The sequence below is a fragment of the Plecotus auritus genome (genome assembly GCF_963455305.1).
Source record: "Plecotus auritus genome assembly, chromosome: 4".
Taxonomy (NCBI): Eukaryota; Metazoa; Chordata; class Mammalia; order Chiroptera; family Vespertilionidae; genus Plecotus; species Plecotus auritus.
The window spans coordinates 39720691-39746261 of record NC_137775.1 but is presented as its reverse complement, the minus strand read 5'-3'; the positions used below and the strand labels follow the sequence as shown (position 1 = coordinate 39746261).

General features: G+C 39.7%; 2 protein-coding genes across 3 annotated transcripts; one reads left to right on the top strand and one right to left on the bottom strand.

The window, feature by feature from the left end:
* Window positions 1-1486: 1486 nt before the first annotated feature.
* On the bottom strand, window positions 1487-17920 carry CD164 (CD164 molecule). Of its 2 annotated transcripts, none has more exons than XM_080666779.1 (8): window positions 17805-17920; window positions 17414-17546; window positions 16882-17281; window positions 13610-13702; window positions 12196-12270; window positions 10752-10787; window positions 6791-6835; window positions 1487-4929 (listed from the first exon to the last, which is right to left on the bottom strand). In XM_080666779.1, the coding sequence occupies exons 3-8, from the start codon at window positions 17243-17245 to the stop codon at window positions 4763-4765; spliced, it is 780 nt and encodes a 259-aa protein (XP_080522905.1). In that variant the 5' UTR covers window positions 17246-17281; window positions 17414-17546; window positions 17805-17920; the 3' UTR covers window positions 1487-4762. The 2 variants fall into 2 exon arrangements, with proteins under 2 accessions (XP_080522905.1, XP_080522904.1); XM_080666778.1 differs by having other exon boundaries at window positions 17628-17907.
* LOC308247532 (multiple myeloma tumor-associated protein 2 homolog) lies at window positions 17144-23955 on the top strand. The gene is made up of 3 exons (XM_080666776.1): window positions 17144-17646; window positions 17835-17937; window positions 22655-23955. Exon 3 carries the CDS (start codon window positions 22939-22941, stop codon window positions 23641-23643), a length of 705 nt encoding a protein of 234 aa, XP_080522902.1. The 5' UTR covers window positions 17144-17646; window positions 17835-17937; window positions 22655-22938; the 3' UTR covers window positions 23644-23955.
* Window positions 23956-25571: the final 1616 nt, after the last annotated feature.

The following is a 25571-nucleotide window of genomic DNA, read 5'->3' as shown; positions in this document are numbered from 1 at the left end:
CTATCCACTGACCCAAACCATCCAGGGCAAGATTATTGATTTTGAGTGAGGACCAGAGTTAGAAAAGGCTCCATTGTGATTTTGAGTTTCAATACAAGCTGCTTTGCCATGTTCCTATGATCCAGCAATAATAAAGATATTAAAAATGTCCTGGCATATAGGAACACTGTACAAAGCCTCTGTCAAGCATCAGTAAGATAATAGACTGACCCCTAAGATTTTTGAGCAAACCTATGCACTCTTCTGAAGATAACTACCCTCCTTTTGTGCCTTGGTAGAGACAATGCCTAACCAGGGGATACTAGGTGATCATGTAGCCTGAGCTTCCCATCCTAACATGGGTGTTGTAGGACCCACCTAATCATAAACTTGAGCATGCAGATTGTTTTTCACTCCACAGGCATACAAAGTCATCCCTGCAACTATCATTTCTAAGGCTCTATCACAGCAGCAATCTATCATCAGTGGAAATGGTATACATTCAACTTAGCTTGCTGGGCAGGTCTGAAACGTACAAGTGGCTTCCATTGAACATATGGCTCAAACTATTTCAACACCAACTCCTATTGCCTCCTCTATCTGGACTTGGTGTTACTAACATTAGCTAGCCAAGAAAGAAAAGAGTCAAACTTGGTTTATGGATAGGTCTGCATATGTCAGTTCAAAGCATGATTGCAATTCTCATCCCAGCAACCTCAAGTGGTACTGGTTTGGAGGTCTTAGTTCCTAAGGGATTCTTTAACCAGGAGCACAACCATGAGTCTACTGATGTAAGATCTGAGTTGAGGCTGCCAGTGGCTGTCTCGGGATTCTTATGCCACTAGGCCAATAGGCAGTAAAAGGCATTACTCTACTGGCTGGAAGGGTCAAGCCTGAATACACAATGTGAGAATGCTGGAGGCTAATTCCAGCAGGGTCAGAATAAATGCGAGTCCTCAAAAGGTTGAATGGACTCTTTCAGCAGGGCTGAAAAGTCTGCACATTATTACCTGCTGCTGGAACAGCCAAAGGCAATTCCCCTAACCCAGTGGACGGCAAACTGCTGCTCGCGAGCCACATGTGGCTCTTTAGCCCCTTGAGTGTGGCTCTTCCACAAAATACATGTGGGCGCGCACGTACAGTGCGATTAAAACTTCGTGGCCCATGCGCAGAAGTCGGTTTTCGGCCCTCAAATTTCAATCGTTGTACTGTTGATATTTGGCTCTGTTGACTAATGAGTTTGCCAACCACTGCCCCAACTGATGATCCATTATTGTTTACCAGGCCTTACCTTTAATATGTATATCTGCTTTGCTAGAGGGCAAAATCTGCGAATAAAAAGCCCTGGGTGCGGAGATTGAAGGAGCTTAGTCACTAGAATTAAGTTTCCATCTGGCTCCCCCATGCCTTCCAAATTCATATTTCTTCTCTAGCCTCTTCATTCATTTTCCAGATTCCCGAACCCTTGTAGATGCGGAAAACATCCCAGCATGAGAAGACAGTGGATATCATTCATGTGCTGGAAGTTTATATACAATAAAAGTATCTTTCAAAAGACCAAGGCAGACACACAAAAACTGAGTTAATCAACAATATCTGTACCATCATAACGAAAAATATTAAAGGTTAAAGGACAATCTTTAGGAAGGTAAATACCAGTAGCAAAGTAATGCAGAGCACAAGAAATGGTAATTACATGGGTACCAAGTACACAGGACTTTTTATCACCTAAAAAAACTATTTTGAACCCCATTCTTATCAAAATAATAATTTGTTTCTAGCAACATTCCAGGGTATCTTCAAGCATGGCAGAGTTTTATATTCACCAAACTTCAACCATATATGACTAATATGAAACCAAAAGTTCATACTTTCTATACCAAAATTATTAAATCCAATCTTCTGGGTTTTAAGGTATACAGGGGAGTATTCTCTCTTCTTAGTCTAAATTCTGGGATGTAATATAGAATATAATCTTGACCAAAACATGGGCCAAAAGTACCAAACTTCATGTACTAGCCATGTGGCTTGATACTAGATATTTATACAAAGTACTCTAAACAGAAGCCCAATTTTACTCTACATGCAATCGAAACTAAAAGGCAGTTACAAGCTTTTAGTTTTATAACAACAAATGGCAGTTTCATAAATTGTTACTTGGTGGAGCTTAAGTGGATGATTTCTATTGATTTGTGGAAAATCTTTGCACATCACTCCACAGGCATACAAAGTCAGCCCTCCAACTATCATTTCTAAGGCTCTGTTCTCCACTGAAAGAATACAGTTTAATTACTACCTGCTGGTCTTGGGGAGCAACAGAAATTGAGTAGACACCCATCTTCAAACAAAGTGATAATATAAATTCACTAGCATTAACTGTCATAATAAAAAAGCAAACACACACTTCAGTTCATTAAAAAGAACAAATTAATTCAATAAACATGTAGATTTATTTTCAATCAGTTTGGTACATGATACAGATTGGTTTTATAGTTTTTCATGAACTAAAATAGAAATTTCTAAATACAGCACTGTCTGCCTGTACAACAAATATTTTAAGATAAAATAAGGTATTTTGATAGAACTACACCTGCATGAAATAATCAGATGAAAAATCTGAAAAGGTTTCTATATACCTTCTGGATTAAAAAACCCAAAAATTATTAATGACTCCAGACACTAAATTGCTAAAGAAAGGAGGGGGAAAGGCTGTGAGTTCTGTTGTAAGAGCTCTTCTTGCAAAATCTAGTTTCAAGTGATATGATTTTGTTGTGAGAGCAGTATTCAAAAGCCAATTTCACAAAAATTGCTGTATGTGTTGACATTAATGTGTGCCAAGGTATTCATATCTAGGTAAATATCTGTAGCCAATTTTTGCCACTTTGGGAAGAATGGGAATTCTTCATACTTTCAAATAAATTTTGCATCTTATAGTATTCACTAAAAACTAACAGCCATGGCACCATAATACAATTTTTGTGAGGTACCTAGAATATTACTAATGAAAACAAAAATGTGAGGTAAACCTACCTTTTCCCAAAAACCTTTGAAGCCAGAGATTTTAAACAATTAAGGCACTTGAAAACATTAGGTGTACGTACAAATGTGCAAGTAAAACAAACTTTAGCTGTACCAGTAACTAAGAAATAAGTAAATCTTCATTTAAGAACATTTAACATAACTATTTAAATGTAAGGAATTTTGGCTTTTGAAATGGACCTAAGTAACTTGTCATTTCCTACCATATAATATTGAAAACCAAGGGCTAAACTCAGCCACTAAAAACAACTTTAATGACCTAAAAAAAGCAAAAGCTCATTTTAACCTAATTTAAGCCTCTGAACTAATCCAATGTGTCAAAGGCAGGAGGAAGATGTATCCCTCTAAAACAAAACCTAGTGCTTTCTAAGAAAACAAAAGAAATAAAAGTATGCATGCTTACTATACTATAGGAATTGAAACTTAGAAGTATGGGAGAGAAGGAGGAAGGAAAAAAGAAAGATCAATCTGTTTATCCAGGGCAATCATTGAAAATCTACAGTAATCTGATCAACCAAAAATCCTTAAGAGTTTCTGAAATTACACTGGTCACATTTGCTGTCTCAAAACTTAAAATGAAAACAAACAAACAAACAAAAAACAACTTAAAATGATTGTCTCATTTAAATAGTAAATGATTCTAAAATAACTGATTATTTCCTTCTTGCCTCATGAAAGAAATTATGTTTCAAGATGGCTTGGTGAAAATCCTTTTGTGATACAACAGTGTTAAGAATACTTTTTTGAAGTACAAAGAAAAATACAATTATATCAATTTTAGGCTCTATTATATTTTTAACAGCCACAAAGAAATATGTTGGGAGGTACACTATAAGACTTTCAACTTTGTATAACATTCTTCAGCTTAATTTACTCAGGTCTAAACTAAAGTAGGCTAAGTTTTCAAATATTAGCAGTATGATATCTAAAAGCAGTTTACTACTGCTTACATTAACAGTTACATCTTCAGATCAACCTTTTACCTTCCTTAATGGGAACAAATCACAAACATTTTAAGTTACGGTCTACCTTTCAGTCTGTCTTTTAAGGCACTGTTCTTCATTTTCTCAATAATATAAGGTGCTTTACAAGTATTAACAATAACCTGCTATACTTAATGGTTTGTATCCTTTCCATTCATTTGTTTAAATCTGGAATGTAAATCCCTGTGTGGCATGTTATTTCTAATGTAGAAAAAATAACTGATCAAGCACAAAATTTTACGCTAAGGATAGTTTTCTATATGGATATTAAACTTTAAATTTATTCCATTTTTAAAATGATAGCCAAACCACCACCTGATTGATGCTCATTTGGCACATTCTTCTCAATTCTGGTCACTAAACTACATCCTGAGTTAGGATAAGACAATGCAGCTTTCAGGCTTAAAAATGACTAAATTTCACTGCCAAGAGTCATGAGGTTGTCTGTGCAGGACAATGTTTTCCATCACTTACAGAGTTACATTTGGCATGTCAAGAAAAGAGAACATAATCCCACAGCAGCAGCCATTTAAAATAAAAGAAGACAGCCACAAGGATTCATGCAGAATATTTTAAATACTCCTGTTGAGCAAAATGATTTAACTGATTTTTCTTCAAGCACGATGCTCCAAAATATCCTATATGCATCCTTTGAAAATTTAAAGATCCTGGAATAGCGTCTTCAATGTGGGACATCTTGAAAGATAATATTTTGGTTTCACTGAGTTACACGCCAGTCCTTGTTAATCTAATGGGTCTGTTTACAGAGTGTGGTAGTTTCGTTCTTTTGATTTGCAGAATTTATAGAGAAAGAAAATTACAGCCTGCACACCTAAGACCAGGACAATTCCTCCAATGAAACTGGCTGCATCAAAGGTAGACTTTCGCGTAGGTTGTGAAGTTGGACTTAAAGTTGTGTTAGTAGAACCTGTTAAATAAGATAGAATAACGATTAAGTCTCATGAGCCTCTATCATAATTTCAAGACCTACCTGAATTTCTATTTTACAATGTGTTAAATTCTATAAAGTATTTTCTCTTATATTTAATTGAGGAAAACATTTATCATTTCCTCCTTCTTTCCATCTGGTGATTATCAAGTGGTTAGTGCATCTATACAACTTCAAATATGAAAATGACAGAAAAAGACTCTCCTGATACATAAATTATGTCCTGAAACATGTGAAGCACTTTTAAAATTTGCAATGGCTTGCCCAGCCTGTGTGGTTGTGTTTGAGTGTCAACCTATGAACCAGCTTGTCATGGGTTTGATTCCTGGTCTGGGCACACATGCCCGGGTTGCCGGCTTGATTCCCAGTAGAGTGCACACAGGAGGCAGTCAATCAATTATTCTCTCCATTGATGTTTCTCTCTCTCTCTCACCCTTCCTCTCTGAAATCAATAAAAATATATATTTTCAAAAAATTTGCAATTTCTTTAGACTAGTATACCTAATTGTTAAATATTAATATTTGTTTAAAATTCACATAACTTTTTAAAAATATATATTTTTATTGATTTCAGCAAGGAAGGGAGAAGAAGAGAGAGAAAGAAACATCAATGATGAGAGTGAGAGAGATTCACTGATCAGCTGCCTCCTGTATGCACTCTACTGGGAATCAAGTAGATTCCCAGTAGAGCACATGCCCTGACCAGGAATCAAACCGTGACTTTCTGGTAGATAGATTGAAGCTCAGTCTCGGAGCCACGCCAGCTGAGCCTCATTTAACTTCTTAATTTTACTAAATATATAAGGTAAATTTAAAAATTTGGTTACAATTTTTCAAATTACAAAAATAATCTTAAGTATCTGCAATTTATAATTCCACTAGAGGCCTGGAGCACAAATCCGTGCACTAGTGGGTTCCCTCGGCCTGGCCTTCGCCCTCTCACAATCCAGGACCCCTCGGGGGATGTTGGAGGCCCCGTGCACGGATTTGGCCCAATCCCTGAAGGCCAGGCTGAGGGACCCCACCAATGCACGACTCCATGCACCAGGCCTCTAGTATGCATATAAGATCTTTGGTTAATCTCTTCCTGCCCTCCTCCTGTCCCCTCCCCTCTGAGACTCATCAGTCTGTTCCATGTTTCCATGCCTGTGTGTTGAGTGTCTGTCCCTTGGTAAGTGCACATCATAGCTACCGGTCTAACGGTCGCTTAGGCTTTTATATATATAGATAAGCAAATGTATCTTATAAAAGTATCTTAAATCTTACTCTGCATATTTTACAATGAGAAAGTTATTACCAAGTCATAAGGGGAAAAAGGCACAAAAATTTTAATTCCTTTTCAAGGAGTAAAATGTTTCAAATGGAGTACCACTCACTGAATAAAAAGCAATTTCATATTTAAAATAAATTCTACTTTTTTCTTAAATATCAAATAAATACTGGTTCTGGTGGCTGTATATAATAAGTTAGCCAGCTTGAAAATTAATTACAACTGTTCTGTATTTCTTCTTGTGAAGACAGAATAGCTTAATTGAAACTGAAATAAAGGTAGCATAAGAATGAAGCCAAAAAAATAACCTGTAAGTTGTACTAAAAGCGTTTGGGAAAAACATTATTTAATTCTAGCATATCATGCCAATTGTGATTATACATTAAAAAACTAGAAAAGGACTCTCAGCAAATCTATCATTGATTTAACAGCCTACTATGTTGTCCTCTATAAGAGATGAGTTTCAGTTCACCATTCATTAGTAAAACTAGAAAATGATGGCAGAAAGAGTAAAAGGCAACAGTATACATACATCCTGCTTCACTGTTAGTTTAAAAAAACCTCAATTACCTGGCGTAGCAGTTGTAGAAGAGGAAGGCATAGTTGTGGTTTTAGCTGGAATGTAAACAAAATGTATTAGAAACTTAAATTTCTAAACTTCCTAGTTATCTAGCATCTACCTTTTTAAAATTATGCCACCAACTTCAACATGCTTTCATTTTTTTAGAGAATAAAGGCCAAATTTCAGTTAATGGTTCACTAACATCTACACATCCAGAATACTAGCTTTTAAATGTATTTTAAAACATTAAGAGATCTCATAAAATTGTATCCATTGTTAACATCTATATGTAAAATTTATGTATACAACTGGATCAAGTTTGCAAAAAGACACACAGAAGGGCAAAAATTAGTGTTTAGGTGAAGGAACTAGTAGTTCTTTATAAATAATATTGCTTCTAAGACAAAAACTAACTTCAAAAGTCAAGGTAAAAAGCAAGTGCAACTCAGTATTTCTTACGTGGGTATCAAGATTTGCTTATCTTCTTCATTTCAGGGGGGTGGCAAACTTTTCTTAAAGGGGCAGAAAGTAAATATTTTAGGCCTTGTGCACTGTGTGGTGCAAAAGCAGCCAAAGACAACATGCAAATGAATGGGCATGGTTGTACTTCAATAAAACTTTATTTATAAGAGCAGGTGCCCTGAGGCCATAGCTCCCCCAATTTAGATGAGAAGAACCCAAGGGAAGCTCTAGTCTACAAACTATATGAGCTCAAATAATTATCTGATGATGCCTCTAAAGAAATGTACATTCATGGGAAGAATTAGATTGAATGTAACATTTTAGGAACTAAAGCACAATATTAAAAGACTTCTGTTAGTGTTGATACTGATGGATACTAATAAATGTGTTAATGCTAATGGGTATTTTCATACACATGCGTATTCTTTTTCTCTCACCACCGTCCACATTTAACACACCCTACTCTTGGTTGGACAATTCGGTCACCTTTCATTTCTCCATGCTATGAAAATCTTACAGCGAAATATCTGATCTCATCTCTAATAGGACAGATTCCTATACAGAATTCCCAGCAGATTAAAGGGTATGATTATTTGAAGACTTATAATCCTTTCAAAGTTTTTGTTGCTTATACATTCTGTGTAACTGCAAAAAAATGTACTTTACAAATTAAACATATTAGCAAAGCCGAAACCAGTTTGGCTCAGTGGATAGAGCGTCGGCCTGCGGACTGAAGGGTCCCGGGTTCGATTCCGGTCAAGGGCATGTACCTTGGTTGCGGGCACATCCCCATTGGGAGGTGTGCAGGAGGCAGCTGATCGATGTTTCTCTCTCATCGATGTTTCTGACTCTCTATCCCTCTCCCTTCCTCTCTGTAAAAAATCAATAAAATATATTTTAAAAAAAACACAAAAAAAACATATTAGCAAATTCTTTTTAATCTTAAAACACTATTACTAATTTTGTCTAAACATTTACACATTTTTGCTTTTGACCAAAGCATTACATTAGCAAAATTTTCAAAATTAGGCATTACTTAGTGAATATACCTCCATTGTTCTAGTGTATGTTCCTTTCATTAAAAAAACAACATAATTCATAGATTATAAAAGCTGTTATTGGTGATAGGAAATTCAGTAAAGAAATTTAAGTAATCCCATCACTCTGAGAAGCATGTTTTTTTCCTGCCAGCCATTTTTCTAGGCATGTATGTAACAAATAAGTAAATTATACTTAATATAGTTTGTTTCTCACTGAATATATTATGAACATTTTCCATTATATTTCTGGCATAATTTAGTCACTTTATTATAAGATGTTATTTATAAATATATTTATAATTACACAGTTTGTACTGGCAGAAGACTATTATAATTAACCCCACTGAACACTTTTCTACATAAATCAGATTCTCTTTGCATTAATAGTCCCTTAATTTCTAACTTGCTCTCTTCAGCAGTAGCCATTGAAAAAGATGGTATAAAAGTTTGTTTTTCAACCATTAATTTGCCACTCAATGGGTACATTTTCTGCAAGCATACATCAAGACTCATGGGGAAGAAATTAAAAGTGGACCCACAATGATTTGGGGGAAATAATTTCCTCCTCTCTCCTTCTGTTCACATCCCACCTTCTGGAAATCAGTTTTCTCTCAACATCTATTTTCATCAACCTTTAATTCCTTCCTCGTCAATGACTTCTAATGGGTGCTAAATTTTATTTTGGAGAGCACACCACTGTGTGCTCTCCAAAATTAAATTTCACAGCATTTGCAGATTTCAGTGGCATGAATATTTCCAATGAAGCCATAATCCAAGCTACCAACATGGTCTCACGCAATGTGCAGTTGGAAAGAGCTATGCACAACTGGCTAGTAAAACCTGGTAAAAGCTAGCTCATCACTGCCTAAGTCTTTCAAAATGAGTTCTTGTCCTTGTTACAGCATCTGACCATTTTTCCCTCTGAAAAACTACACCTAAATCACACATGCACAGTTTTTTGGACACACTTCTCTGGGCTTTCTTCTCTTCCCATCTCCACTCAGTTTCCTCTCCAGCCTTTTCCCCACTCCTTAGACATTATTATTCCCAAGAATTTGGTCCTCAAACCTTATTCTCCTCCCTAAAAACTACTTCAGTGGATTTTACTGCCTACACTGATTCACTTATCTGTACTAATTTTAGCTAAGAGCTCTCCCATCATGTCGCTCACCAAGTCCTAGGCCTTCTAGGCCTTCTACTTCTAAGAGTTCCATACATCTGTAACTCTTCCTCTCCTCATTCTCTAGAATTACTGTAACAGGTTGTCTAATCTCTCTGTGTTCACTCCTGTCTTCTTCCAATCTGCTCTCCACATTGTAAGAAAAACATCATTTTATTAAAATGCAAGTCTCATCACATGACCTATTTTGCTTCAAATCTATCAGCAAGGCATACAAAGGCACTTCCCAATCTGGCTCTTGACTTGTTGACTATCTAGTTTCACTCTTCCTCACCTTGTACTGGACACTCCAAATGCAATTCCCTGACCTCATTACATTCTTTCACATCTCCTTCACATATGCTGACCACCCTGCTCCACTTGGGAAATTCTCCTCCTATCTTACCAGGGTACTATCAACACTTGGTCAGTCAGCATACTCAGGAAGCTGTTACCATAAATGCCATGATACTCAATACACACACCTCCCCTTACAAATCCCCGAACACACCGTGCTTACTTTCCTCTTCACAGTTCCTACAACAGACCAAATGCTATCTTACTTCTGTCTCTGTATCCCTATTATCTATCTAGTACTTATACTGGAGTAGATCCTTTTAAATTGTTTACTCTTCCTATCAAATTGGTGAAGATTTTTAAAAGGAAGGCATCAGCTTATGCTATTGAGTATGGTGAAAAACTTTTAAGTTGATGAAAATGAAATGCCTATCTTTCTGGAAAGCAATCAGTTTTGAGAGTCTTAAAATAACCATTTAGGAATGCTATTTGAATCACTTCTGTCAGAGATGACAGCAAATATTTCCCTATCAGGTATTCCAACCTATTTAACCAAGAGCACGATGTGTAAAGTGTATACAACAAAGGGACATAATTCAAATGTGTAGGTACATGTTATCCAGTTTCATAAGTTTATGTATTTAGATAAACACATAGAAAAGACTAGAAGAACTTAACCAGTTTTAAAACATTTTAGTTTGCCTCTGGATGATGGGAATTATAGTGAATTTTAATTTCCTTTAGGCTTTTGTATTTCTGAGGGATCTTCACAAAAAGCAGTTGTACAAAACTATGGGAAATCCACTCAGATTCAATGAATGTAAAACACCAAAGCTATGTGTTAACTGTCACAAATAGTACACATTAATATAATTATTGTGATCAAGACTAAATATGTCTACTAATTTTTTAAGTTATACTAACAACTTTTAGGTTTTTACTAAAATATTATCAAGAGAGCTTAAAAATCCTAAAAGAAGAGGAGAAAAACAGTCAATTATCTTGTATTACCTGTAGAATTGGTTGGCAACGGAGAGACGGTGGGCACTATTTAAAAAACAAACATATTAAGTCAAAACTTTCTAAAATATCACAACCAATAACACTATTTCCTAACCTGCGGTCATTTGAGTACCACTTTACAATTTGTATATTTTAGTACCACCTGTGAAGGAAGACTGACAGTTGCTCTGTCCCAGAACGAGACTCCTTCTTTAGAAACAGGAGCAGCAATTTTTAGTGACACTTCCCTCCCCACAGCAGACATTTCTCAATCTCTCATACAGCTAGGTAGCCATGTGTAACTTCTAAGAAACATATATAAAGCAGATATGGGCTTCTCTTTCCCTTCCTCTTCCTGCTGGCAGAATAACCAATTATATGGCCGAAACATGAGAACTCACCTTATAGAGTAAGGTCAAAGCCATTTTTGAGGAATGACAATAAAAGCCTAGAAGGAGCCTGGGTCCCTATGGTTGTAAGAGCTGCTACTGTAACCCTCTAGCTGCACTTGAGCCAGACTTCCTTTACACGAAAGCAAAATAAACCTATTTCTCAAACCACTGTAAATTGATAAATCATCAAATAAGTAGAATTACTTGTTTTTTTTTAATGTCTCTTAAAATGTTTTACTTAATCTTGTTTCAAAGCAATATTAATCACAAAATCATGTCTGATATAGTTATTAGTTTTTTTTCTAACACATTTAAATAACTATTAACTTTTGTTCATTTACCACCGAAACCATGTTACTATACTCTACATAGGGTGTAACTGTTCTCATACTAATAAAATTCTTAGTTACAAAGTTCAAGTTGGGATGGGGGAGATGGGAAAGCTCCTACCAAAATTAAGTAAAGGTAGTCTTTCAAGGTTATTGACACTCTTCAGAAAAACCTTTTACTTAATTTAATTATTACCTATGAACCAAATTAGGAATTTGACTTTCCTATTAATTTATAGTCTTGCTAGAAAAATCGACTGTTCCAGCTAGGAATTTTAACTATTTCCTGAGCAAAGAGTAAAGGTTAAAGAGTAATCAAGTTCCTCAAATTAAAGCACAAAAAATGAATGAATCTAGAGAAGATTCACTTAACCACAGCATAAACTATGCTGGACATTATGACATTCACCAGTACCATAATCAAGGAAGTGCCAGAACAAGACTGCCCAGGCCTGTAAAACGCAAATAGAGGGTCTAAACTGCAATGAATTTCTGGAAGAGTGAAAATAACAATAATAATGGAGGAGGCATCTGTACATACAGCATTCCACAGTATACCCAAATCACTAAACCAACGTTCAAAAAACTGTCCTTTTAACAATCAATACAAATGCTATTCATACTGAAATTTCTAAGAAGATTAGAACTATGGAAATGCTTCAAACCAAATACTGAAATAGGCTTCCTGAAGCAATGATCTTCCTCACCCTAGCAGCCAATGTGAATACTCACCAGAACAGAAATCTGTACTATTCACCACCTCGCAACCAGTAACTGTTGAATTATGTGAGCAGTAGCTTTTACCTGCTATGGAAGAAAAAAAAAAAAAATCACAAAACAAGTTAAACAGCACCAATCACTCGCTTTTATTATCTCTAACTTTGTTACTCAGCTTCAGAATAGCTTCCCCAAATCAAACTCAAGTTCATCCACAGACCAACAAAATACTGTTACTCTTTTTCCCACTGTTTTAGCAATATTATACAGGATCTCCCCAAATATTATCCTCTTAAAATCCACATGAACATACTGAACAGATAAACTTAGATCTTAGGACTGTGGTATGACTAGTGTACAAGGAAGGCTGCTAGAACCCACAAGAGGGGTGAGTCAGTAGGCAGAAGTGGTCAGGATCTAATAAAGGCTTAGTAAACAGGGGAGGTGCCCTAAAGGCAGCAGGAAGTCCTCTGTTCCAGACCTCTGCGTTAGTCTTCTACACTTTCTAAAACCAGTTCCTGGATGGGAGACTTACAGCAAGAGTAAGGAGTGCTTTCCCCAACATAGCCTACAGAAAGGCATTCAATCTCCAAAACTTGCCAACTCTGCCATACATGCGGGGTAGGGATATACTTTTAAATTCCACTTTATGACTTAAAAAAAAGGGTGACTCTTATACAAGAGTAAACTTAACCTCCGATTGAGCTAATACCCTAATTTTATGAGTCTCATAAATTTTGTTAGTGATATAATGTTAAATTTTTCAGTGAAGAATAAAGCAGCTTAACAGGTAGCTTTGACTTTTTCTTTATATATTAAAAAAATTGCTATACTGGTAAGAAAAAAAATGCAAGCACCTTATATTAAAAAAACAATAATTTATGCTGTAATCCCATGGTTCTAACAAAAACCTAACTGGCATTTCAAAGTATCTCCATCTAATTCTTTATCCCTCAAATTAAAGCTAACTTTAAAACTTAAAAGCACAGGAAAGAATCAACTCTTCCCTCCTCATTCTTCTTCTCTATCTTAAGTTTATAAGGTCTCTCTATAGTTCACCTAGCAGAACACAATGACGATAAACGTCTCAAACATTTTTCTGGGGAAGTTTTCAGGAGAAAATTTCACAGCTAATTTTAGTGTATCCTATACAAAGGTCTATAATCTCTCTTGCTTTAAAACTTGAGCCTTAATTACCAAGTCTAAGGAATTAAAAAGGGTAGGGGGTGGTGGGAGACAAGAAGAGATTTTAGAGGGAAGTGTTAAGCAACTGGCATTGTAAAGTATTTGATTTGCAAAAAAATAGTGTACACTATGGTAAACATTCTATGTAACTTTTGAATGTTCAAGAATATTCTGTAGTATATTTTAAAATGTTGCAACAAAAGTTCTGTGTTCTCAAAAATAAAACAATCCAAAAGTTTCTTACCTTCTTTACATTCCATCCAAAAGCAGGTAGTGTTAGCAATATCACTGCTAGCATTAACACAGGAAGCACAGCTGTTGTGGTTATCACAGATTTCTGGGGTGAGGAGGAATGCATGAAATCAATTAATTGGCAACTGATTTTGAATTTGTATTACTTATCTTTTTTTAAACAGTAAACACTATATACAGTACCACACTTACTAACTCAGAGGAATGGTAAACAGATAAAAGGGTAACAAACTGGATGGTATTCAATCATTAAAAAGGGGAAATCCTGTTATACACTACAACATGGATGGTCCCTGAAGACATTATGGTAAGTAAAATTAGCAAGTCACAGAGGGACTGATACTGCATGATTCCACTTATACGTTATACCAAGTATCTAAAATAGTCAAATTCAGAAGCAGAAAGTAGAATGGTGGTTGCCAGGAGCAGGGGGAGGGGAAATGAATATAAAGTTTCATGCAAGATGAGAAGTTCTACGGATCTTCTGTATATCATTGTGCTTATAGTCAATACTGTACAGTGCCCTTAAAAATTGGTTCAGAGGGCAGATCTCATGTGACTTTTTTTAACCACACACAAAAAACTTTATAAACTGGTTTACTAAGACATTCCAATTATTTTAAATGACTTAGGAAGCCAGAGTTCACTCAAGAGAAGGGGGGAAAAAATACAAGTTAGTGGGAACACTCAGTACTACTTCATGGTGCCTATCTAAACCTTCCTTTATATGGCAACTCTTTCACAGACACCCAGGATTTCTTGATGCATTTTAAAGCATCCTTAAAATATAAAAATAATGGAAAAAAGACTATTATAAGGCCAACAATACAGACAGGGAAATTACTGCCCCCAAACATAAGAGACACTAAAATTTTTAATAGTAATAAAGATGTATTAGAGGTTGAACCCAAGATTTGATGATGCCCATTCTGAAAAACCCCAGAGATTTGTAATTCATAAATGATCCACTCTTTCTATGGTCCTTCATAACCGGAGGATAAGAGACAACATATTTGGAGGCAGCTGCATTCATGTACATGTAGTATAACAAGTTAGCAAGGTCTTTTTCAATAATTTAAGCCAAATGGCCCAGAAACCAGATTTCAAAGACTAATTACAATTCAATGTCTGGACAAACAAATGGACTACAGAATTGGACTCCATCAATTTCCTAGAAGCTAGATGCCTCCAAAAAACATTCTCCTTTGCTTTCTCTGTACCTCAAAAAGCAACCCTGTACAGCACAGAAGTGTTGCATTTCAACATTTCACCATCAGTACTACCAGAGACTGGGACACATAGATGATGTGTGTGTGTGTGGGGGGGGGGGGGGGAGGTGTCACAAAGCAGAAATAAGTTTTTCAGAGGTTTCTATACAGGTGAAAAATGCTACTTGTTTAAAATCTTTTGTGCTGGATGATGAATGTTTGGGTAGCACAGTGAATGATATTTACAATGAACTAAACTTGCTACCTTTCAAGACTGCAGCCTATCCAACTACTACTTACAGGAGAAACAAATTATCTCCTTTGCACTCATTGAAATCACACAAAGGCAATTAACTTCTTATTTCTAAGCTTCTCTTTAAAAATCAAAAAGCACAACAAAACTACAATTCTGAGAGAAAACTGCCAAATAATCAGGAGACAAAAACATATTTTGCTCTATCCCCTTAAAAAGTGTGGTTAGAACTTGTACTGCAATTTACTATCATTGAAAAAAAATTCTTAATGTTTTTATTGATTTAAGAGAGAAAGAAAGGGTGAGAGAACCATCCATCTGTTGCCTTCAGTAGGCCCTCTACTGGGGATTGGGCCCCAACTGGGACATGTGCCCTGGCTGGGAATCGAACTGGTGACCTTTCTGTGCATAAGGAGGAAGCTCAACCAACTGAGCCACACCAACCGGGTCTAAAAATTTTTAAATGTTACATCTTTCTGACTCTAACAAACAATATTAAGTTCATTATATATTTTATTAAGCTTTTATAAAATACGAAAACTAGGAAAGGTATTGTAAAATAATATGATCAACCTGAAAAAAAAAGATAAAAACCAGCCCGGCTGGTGTGGCTCGGTGGTTGAGCGACGACCCATGGACCAGTAGGTCACAGTTCAGTTCCCAGTCATGCCCGGGTTGCAGGCTTGCTCCCCAAAAGGGGGCACACAGGAGGCAGGCAGCCTATAGATGTGATGTTTCTCATGGATGTTTCTTTCTTTTCTTTCTCTCTCTCCCCTCTCTCTCTCTTTCTCTCTGTCTCTCTAAAAATCAATTTTTAAAAGACACTTAAAAACCAGCAGTTCTTAGGTCAAAAAGCCAGTTAGTTCTTATCTTACCCAATAACCAATCACACTAGATTGCAGGTTTTATATATCTAGAGTTTTTTCACCTTATCTCAAATTTTATCTTCCCTTCTTTTTTGTATTGTCAACATTGCCAATTCCTACTTTAAGATTCTGTGTATGCCTCAACCAGTTGACTGCAGAGCTTAACAAAAGGTGTGTTCTTGACTGGATTCTAGAAAATCGACAGACCTGGTTCCAATCCCAATTTCACAATTTACTAAACGCACGGTCCCGGCAAAGTTACTCTCTACTTCTCGGTTTCACCATTTATCTTCTAGTTTAGCCTAAGAGACATATGCGAAGTACTGGGTACACGAATGGGTACTTTCCGACGTTTTCACACAGCATGGGGTGTAAAGTTTTAATTAATTTAATACTCAAACCTTAGATAAATCCCATACCTATCCGCAAGATGATCTTAATTAAATCTCTGGCTAAAGTCTGAGACACCAGCGAAAGTTAATGTCTTCAGTTTCCCTTTCCCTCTTTTGCCAACTTCCGGAGAAGCCTCCTTGCGGAGAGAGGACCTGGTGGACAAACGACTCACCCCCGGGAAAGGGAGCTCGGTCTCATCGCCCCAGAATCAGCCCCACAGCCGCCACCACGGAAGGAAGCCACGTCCCCTCTCCTGAGCCTACGCGAGGCTGGAGGCATTTGTATAAAACACCGCGGACTGGGATACGGGTCAGAAACTGTGTTAGGGCCCGACCGCCCCTTCCCACCGGGGCACTTCCCCACCCGGCCACCCGGCCACCCGGCCACCCGGCCACCCGGCCACCCGGCCCCGGCTGGACTCGGACGGACCGCCATGTTGCAGGAGCGCGGATCGCCCCGGCCCCGCGCGCACCGCCGGCAGGAAAGCAGCTCGGCCGCGCGGGAGGGCGAGCGAGAGTCGGAATCCGAGGGGAACATCACCCACCTGGTACGTGAGTGGTGAGCGGCACGACCGTCAGCGGCGTCGTGACTGTCTGGTTGGCGGGCACTGAAGTCACGTTCGGGGCCAGGGTGGTGCTCTGATCCGCGTTCAGCACACAGAGCGCGGCCAGGCAGGCGGCGGCCCAGAGCAGGCGGGAGAGTCCCGACATCGCGACCTCCGCGCTGGGGTTGCGGCGACAGCTGCACTGCAAGACGCTCTCCGGATCCCTCTGTCTCCAGCGGCGCCGGCTCCCAGACTCCGCTCCCCCGCGGGAGCGCGCGGGGGTCACGTGCAGGGGGCGCCAGGGGGCGGAGGCGGGGGATGGGTGATACCAAGTGGAATCCTCCGGGAGGGGTGGCAGGGACATCGAGAAGAAACCGAGGGAGGCTGTCCCTCAAAGAGACTATACCCAAAACAGTGGAAAGACACAGGAAACTATTTTATTTGCCCTAAAATTACCAAACAGGACGCAACTGGGCTTTTCCTGTTACTGCAATAAGAAAATCTCCCCCCTGTCTTGGATGGAACAACCTACATGACGTGGCGCACAGCGTCCTCCGGAGCGACCGACGAGGCCGTAATCCGCGGCCTCACGTGACGTTAGGGCTCCGCCTCGCGACCCGAGTCCCGCCGGGGCGGAAGTTGATTCGTTGCTGAGCGCTTAGAGCCTGTGCAAGAATTAAGTTTGTGCTGTGCTTCCGCGTTCCCAAGGTCTTGCATATATACTTAGTAGGACCCGTGCTTTTTACCTTGGAAATCGACTTTCCCGTAAGTCACCCCGTGTTGGGACTCCCCGGGGAAATGGAGGCCAAGTGGTTAAGGGGTTTCTGCTCCGGCGCCCACGTCGAGTGCGCCGCTGAAACACCAAAGCGGTCTCCTGCCTTCCAGCCAGAGCCGCCCACCGTCTACCTTTCACACTCCCCAACCTGATTTTTCCGAATTTCTTGCTATTTCAGTCCAGCGGTAGCAGCAGCCAGTTGATGCCACCGACATAGTCCAAAAGTCGAAGACGATCTGAGTTGGAAATCCATCTGATGTGTTCCTACCCCCACTTTAAAGGTGAGTAAACAGATTCGTGAAAGTCACCTGACCAAAACGCTGTTTGGCGTCAGGGTTTGATTTCGAAATACCTGTCACTGCTTGGGCTTTTAATAATGGTGAGCGCCATCTGATGCCCAAGCTCACAGAAACATTCAGTGCAGCCATGCTTACTTACATCAAGGGTAAAAAATGGATTGTAAAAGCTAAGTATTTAATGTCGTCTGTTTTCAGCTTTTTGTATTTATCATGTAATCTTAATTATGCACATCTACCCTAATAAAATAACACACGAGCAGTAATTACTTCTGTGAGATCAGCTTTGTTATGAAAGCACCAAAAAAGGATGACTGCATAGCGCTGTTAAACAAAACCTTCTGGGCCAAAAGTTGTCCTGAAAGGATTTGTTGTCCTGGAACATGCAGTTTGAACCATTAGCAGCAGAGCTTGATGGAGAAAATATGTCCACCGTCTTGGGGTTGACGGGGGCTCTTCTATAGAAAGAGTTTGGAGCAGAAAGATAAAAGTTGTTTTTAAAGAATTTACATTGGCTATAGATAAGAGGAGGGCAGGAAAAGGTGAAGTGAGAAAATTCCAGGATAGGTGAATAGCCCATAAGGAAGAAGTATTTGAAAGTTCATGTGTAAGCAAGATGCCAACTGGCAGTGGATTCAAAGTTTCAACATACTTTCAGGAATGTGAGCAGTATATTGTGGGTTTTGGCCTTCTGGCTGTTAAATGATTAATTTCCCATGTCCCTTCTACCCTTAGGCCTGCTTTCATTTAATTTTGGACTTACCATTTTTCTCTTGTCGGCACTTTTATCTTTTCTGGCCTAGATTTGAAAGCTATTATAACTCCCTAGGTACTAATCATTGGGGTCCTTCTGTAGTCTGATGATTATGGGCATACACTATAAAGACTACACTAGTTGGAGATTCGCTCAGATATAAATAAGAAACTGACAATTTTCGACTGATCCAATCTATGACCAGAAGTATGAGAGTGCAGCCAAGTAAAATAAATGAGGTCCCATCATCCACCTTCAGTGAAAAGTCTGCTCTTCTCTTCTCTCTGGATACGTCTCACATAGTATTTATTTAGCTCTTGATTGACACTCAGACCAAATGGAGGCACTAGTCACCTTTTTTTTTAAAGGTTAAAAATATGATAAAAGTTCTGTTTTCTTCTCATACCCCAGCGGGTTATTTTGTTTATGCCCTAGGATGGACACACCCCACTGCGGAGGCCATTGTTTTACAATTTGTCATCTAGGTGTTCCACTCTACTCCTCAGATTTTTGTTAGTTCTTTTAAGGGGACATTTCACTCTCTTGTTTTAAGACTAGAAATGCATCATTTTATTTTATTTTTACATGGCATCTGTTGAGCTAGATCAAGGAAGACTTCCAAAGTCATTTTCACCATTCCAGAGCAAGGGCTGGCATCTATAATACATTTTTAACAACATATATTAAACTTTGTGTAATACTTTTTTAATATATTTTATTGATATTTTACAGAGAGGAAGGGAGAGGGACAGAGAGTTAGAAACATCGATGAGAGAGAAACATCGATCAGCTGCCTCCTGCACACCTCCTACTGGGGATGTGACTGCAACCAAGGTACATGCCCTTGACCGGAATCGAACCTGGGACCTTTCAGTCCGCAGGCCAATGCTCTATCCACTGAGCCAAACTGGTTAGGGCTGTGTAATATTTAAATGTTTTAACCAAATTAGAGAAGGATAGTAATAAAGATTAGTAGTGAGCTAAAACTGTGTATTCATATTATGAGTATTAACACCATGATTAAGATTGAAAATATACTAGAGATCTCTCATTAGGAGGCACTTCACTTTGTGCACTTAGATAACTGTACCAGGGTTTCAGAGGGGAGCATTATACTTTAGAGCAGTTTTTGTCAACCTTGGCTGAACATAGGAACCATGTGGGGAGTTTTGAAAAGTACTGATGTCTGAGTACTGATTTAATTAGTTTGGAATATTGCCTGGGTATTAGAAGTGTTAAAAGCTCCCTAGGTGTTTCTAATCTACAGCTTAGGTTGAACACCATTGCTCTACTCTAGCTTCTCAAAGCGTGGTTCACAAATATCATTTATACCACCTACAAATTTCTTAGAAATGCAAAATCTCAGCCTCACCTCAGTTCTCCTGAGTCAAAATCTGCATGTTAACGAGATCCATATGTACATGTGTACACCTGTGAAAGTTGAAGGCTGCCTTACACTATCACTGTGGAGAACTACTAGTATTATAATTTTACCTCCTAATGGCTACATTTCTTAATAGTGAATAGTCTACAGAACTACATCAAGCAAGACGTGTGAAGTTTTTGAGTCGTTGGTTTTTTGTTTGTTTTAGAAATGCAAAGTCAGGGTGTGAGCAGCACAAGACTCCTGGATGAGCAGGAGTCACGGAGCCCAGCCTAGGTTCTCTCTAGGCTGGCACCTCAGGTGGCATTTATTTTATTTCTATTACACCTCAAACTCGGGGTCTGCTGGAGCTTGTTCCCTGCTCTCTCTTAGTCCTGTAGGAAACAGAAGAAAGCCCTCTTTCTAACTCACTTCTTAGGACAACCCCAGGTTCAAGCTGAACTACACCTCAGGCAGCTTTCTGGTAACCTGCATTTAGTTACTACTTTCCCTGTGCCCAGGCAGCCAATGTGCTCCTCCCAATCCTGTCTTGTTGAGCTGATTTTCACCCAGAATGCACCCAGGTGGACAATCTGGTTATTAAAATAGTCAAGTCATTCTGTATTGACTGGTAAAGAGCACTGCCCTTGGAGCCCGTGTCCCAGTCCCTCCCCCAAAGCCCCAGACTGACATGCTGCCTCTCCAGCACTGGAGGGCTCAGCTCCCACCCAGCCAGGAGCAGCAGTCTCTGTCCCGGCCTCCAGTCTCTGTCCCTTCTAATCAATGTTTTCATAACTCCCTGCTGCTTTAATAAAAACCATAGTTTCTTATCTCATCATCTTGCCTCATTCTTTTCTCTTGTCACACTTAAGTGTTTTACTTTTATCTTTCTTCCACATACCAGCATGCCAGTCTCTCATATATCTTATGTCTTCAATACATCCCAGTGGTTCTTAACGTATGGTCTCCAGACCAGTAGCATCAGCAGCACCTGGAACCTGTTAAAAATGCATATTTTTCTGCCCAGTCCAGATCCACTGAATCAGAAACTGGGATGAGACCTAGGAATCTGTGTTTCGAGAGGCTCAAGCATTTCTGGTACACACCAAAGAAAAAGAACCTACGATTTACATTTTCAAAGGCCCCTATCAAATACCAAACTTCATAATTTATGTTGTACATGTTACTGTTGAGTTTGCAACAAACATTTTATATGTTATATAAAACTTATTTGAGATATGGACTGAATAGATTTGCCAGTTTTAAGTTGTGATTCCATTTGGGGAAGGGCAGTGAATAGTATAATCAATATAGTACTAGTTGAAAAATGAGTTTCCATACGGGAGAGATTAATCACCAGGTGTAATAGAGAGCAATTTTAATTTTGAGGATAGATTAACTCAGTCAGTTGAAAATGAACATGGTGTTATTGAGAATGACTAATACTGAACATAACAGGGACTTAATGTTTCTCTGTCAGTGGCAGCTTGACTGGTTTTTGTGAGTTGATATTCCAGAAAAGAAACTACTTTTTATTCAATATCTGTTGTGTCAAGCATCATGAGAAGTATCTTCACATATTATCTCAATGCACAGACCATTGTGAGATAGAAGTCCCTTCATTTTACTAATGAAATTGAAGCCCCAAAGCAAATAATAGTATTGTTATTGATTTTATAAATATACACAGAATCACTAAAGTGATTAAGCCAGAAGGAAACCAACACCTTTTTTACTTCTCTGTTCCTTTTATGAATGAGGAAAGTGAAAGGTAAAGTGATTTGACCACCCATTGCTAGATAGCTGGAACTAAAACACTCTTATTTAAAATATATATAAAGAGTATGGGATCCTGAGGTTACCACACTATTCATTAATTAACAAATACTGGCACTGTTTGTAGTTGGGGAAAACAAATTCTTTAGATAGTATTTTAAATGTTTATCTCAAATCTCCCAAAAAAAGAAAAATGTCCAGATACCACACTCCCCTTATTAATACGGCACAGTCTATATGTACTTGACTCTGCCACATCAGCCATTAGGGCAAGGTCATATAACTTAACATTCTGAATAATCATTAAAATACCTTTGCTCTCCTATTTGTAGGCTTGGAAAAATCTAGAATCATTTCTGCTTAATCAGTCTTTCAATTTGGTTAAATCAAAGTCTTATATTTGCAGTTAATTGGGATAAGCTTTGAGTCCTTTGTAACAGTTTCTCCAAACATGTTTAAACATACAGATCATTCTAATACATGTTATATTCTGATCCAGAAGTATTACTCTGTGTGTACCTTTAAGTGGGGGTAATAAGGACCACTGCCTATACAATCAGTAAAGCTTCTAGACAGCCTGAAAGTGGAAAGGGAGAGGCAACAGAGGGGCTCTGAATGTGCCATTCTATAGAAAGTTTGCAGCATTTACATTGCAGCTAAACTGAAATATAAAGGGAGCTCAATCAGTTTCTTACATCCATGCAGATAATCCAGTTCTTTCACATAAAATACTTAATGTCTTAATATATGGGTTCATTGCCAGTAAGAATTATTGTTTATTACATGATTGGTGCTTTTGTTTTAACCAGGATCTCTGCAAAGCATCAGTTTCATTCATCCAGTGCCTCACTAGCTGGTGGGAGTCCCTTTGAGAAATCCCCAGTGTGACCACAGGAACCCATCCACAGGCCCAGAGAGAGGATCTGGAGGCTTCATTCAAACAGCCTGAGTTATCAGCTTGGCCGAAACTCGGACTAGAGGAAGAGGAGACAGCTCCTCCTCAGTGATTCCCAAATCTGGCTGTTAATCAGAGTCATTGAGGAGCCTTTAAAAATACAAGTTCCGGACCAGAGGCCAAGGGGCCGCCAGCACCATGTTCGGCTCCAGCCGAGGTGGCGTGCGCGGGGGACAGGACCAGTTCAGCTGGGAGGATGTGAAGACCGACAAGCAGAGGGAGAACTACCTAGGCAACTCGCTGATGGCCCCGGTAGGCCGCTGGCAGAAGGGCCGCGACCTCACCTGGTATGCCAAGGGCCGGGCAGAGGGCGCGGGGATGAGCCGCGAGCAGGAGCTGGCAGCCGTGAGGCAGGCGGAGCAGGAGGCGCTCATGGCGGCGCTGGGCTACAAGAATGTGCGGAAGCAGCCCACCGGCCTGAGCAAGGAGGACTTTGTGGAGATCTGCAAGCGTGAAGGTGGTGACCCCGAGGAGAAGGGGGTGGACCGGCTCCTGGGCCTGGGGAGCTCCAGTGGTTCCGCAGGCCGAGTGGCCTTGTCCCGAGAAGACAAGGAGGCGGCCAAGCTGGGGCTGCCGGTGTTCACGCACCACGGCGTGGACAGCAGTCGGCCTGGGGCCTCCCCGGCCCGGAAGAAGCCCAGGCAAGAGGAGAAGGTGGAGCAGGGTCCCCAGAGTCACAAGAAGAGCAAGAAAGAGAAGAAGAAAAAGAAGAAGCACAAGAAAGAGAAGAAGAGAGAAAAGGAGCACAGAACCTCACTGTCCTCAACTCCGGCCAGGGCCCACCATCGCAAGCACGATTCCAGCTCCTCCCCCAAGAAGAGGAGAGGGCATGACAGTGACTGAGGTCCAGCCACCAGGACCCTGCCCATCCCAGGCAGGCCCTGTCCTCAGTGAAGCCTTTGAGCATGTGCCCTGCCAGGCCCAGACAACTGTAGGGCAGGCTAGTGGGGGCCCTACCAGACCCCTGTAAGCAGACAAGGTGTCCAGGTGAGGCCTCACTCCCAGATGGCCCCAGGCCCACCAGAGGAGACACACCTGTCCAGGAGGTCCATCTGCCTCAAGCTCCAAGTACTGCTACTTGTTTTTCCTTGTGTTCACTCACACTTTGTACTTAAACTTATTTTAAGCTGAAAATAAAAAATACAAGTTCCTGAAGGTTATACACTGTAATTAACTTATTGAGCATATATTTATTGAGCACTTACAGTATAACAGTTCCTATTCTAGGTCCTGTATACAATTATTGATTCCTTAAATCTTCACAACTTTATGTGGTAGATACTACTGTTTTGAGATGAGGAAATAGAGGCACAGTAGAGTTCTTGCCTGAGCGTTTGCAGCTAGGGAATGGCAGAGCTAGGACTCAAACCCAGGCTGTCTGCCTCTAAAGCACACATCCTTAACACTGGGCTGCTGCTGGGTCAGTTGAGAATATGACAGTATACTTTCTCCCTATTTCAGACCTTAATATAAAACTTTTTTTTATATTGCACTGAGCTGGTTTGTGTGTGTTTTGACTTCAGAGGAAGGGAGGAGAGAGAAATACCAATGATGTGAGAATCATTGATTGGCTGCCTCCTACATGTCCCTCACCGGATCGAGCCTGCAACCTGGGCATGGGCATGTGCCTTGACCAGGAATTGAACCGTGACCTTGTAGTTCATTGGTCAGTGCTCAACCACTCGGCCACACCGGCCTGGCTGAGCCAGTTTTCAGGAGTTAGTGAGGATGGTGGGCAATATGTGTAACTATAAAGGGGTAGCCCCAGGGAGGTCTCTGTGGCACTGGAAAAGTGCTGTGTCTTAATTGTGGTGTCAGTCATGTGAATCTACACACAATAAAAGGACAGTACATGTACCAATGTCAGTTGCCTATTTTGGTACTGTACTGTAGTTGTATAAGATATGCATACTGGGGAAATTGCATGATCGGCACACAAGACTAGTATTTTTGTAACTTCCTGTGTCATTTTTTTTTTTAAGTATATGCCTACCTTTAAAGGCAAGCCACAAGTCAATTAGAGGCCTGTCTCTGTAAGATTGGCTCAAAGAGACTTCATGTTTTTGTTTTTTTAAATATATTTTTAAATTGATTTCAGAGAGGGAGAGAGAAACATCAATGATGAGAAGGGATCATTGATTGGCTGCCTCTTACCTGCACATCCCACACTGGGGATCCAGCCCACAACCCAGGCATGTGCCCCTGACCAGAATCGAACCCAGGACCATTCAGTCTGCAGGCTAACACTCTTATCTACTGAGCCAAACCAGCCAGGGCCAAAGAGACTTCATGTTTAAAGACAAATCTAAGGGCAAGAAAAGCATAATGGCTCTGGGCAGAGCAGCAGAGGAATGGTGGTGGTGGTAGCAGCTGAGCAGGGTCACCACTAACAAACATGTCACTGACTATAAAAAGAGGGCTGAAACCATTACTTATATCTTACAGTGATTCCCAAATGACTAGTGCCCAGCATTTAAATAAGAACCTCTGGGAAGAGAGCTAAATGCACAGAATCCCTGTCTCACACATCTTAGAGACTCTTGAGTAGGGCAAGGACAGGGTCCAGCAGTCTTGTTGAAAAAGTTTCCCAGGTGACACAGGTTTGAAAATCTCAGATTAAGCAGTGCTGATAAAGCTGGATCCCCAATAACATTTCAGGAGTCAACCACTGGGGAGTGCAACCCAAGCCCTTGGTTGGTATGGCTCAGAGATAAGCATACTATTCATGTCATATAAAAACATCCAACGATAGCCTTTTATGAATGCTAAGT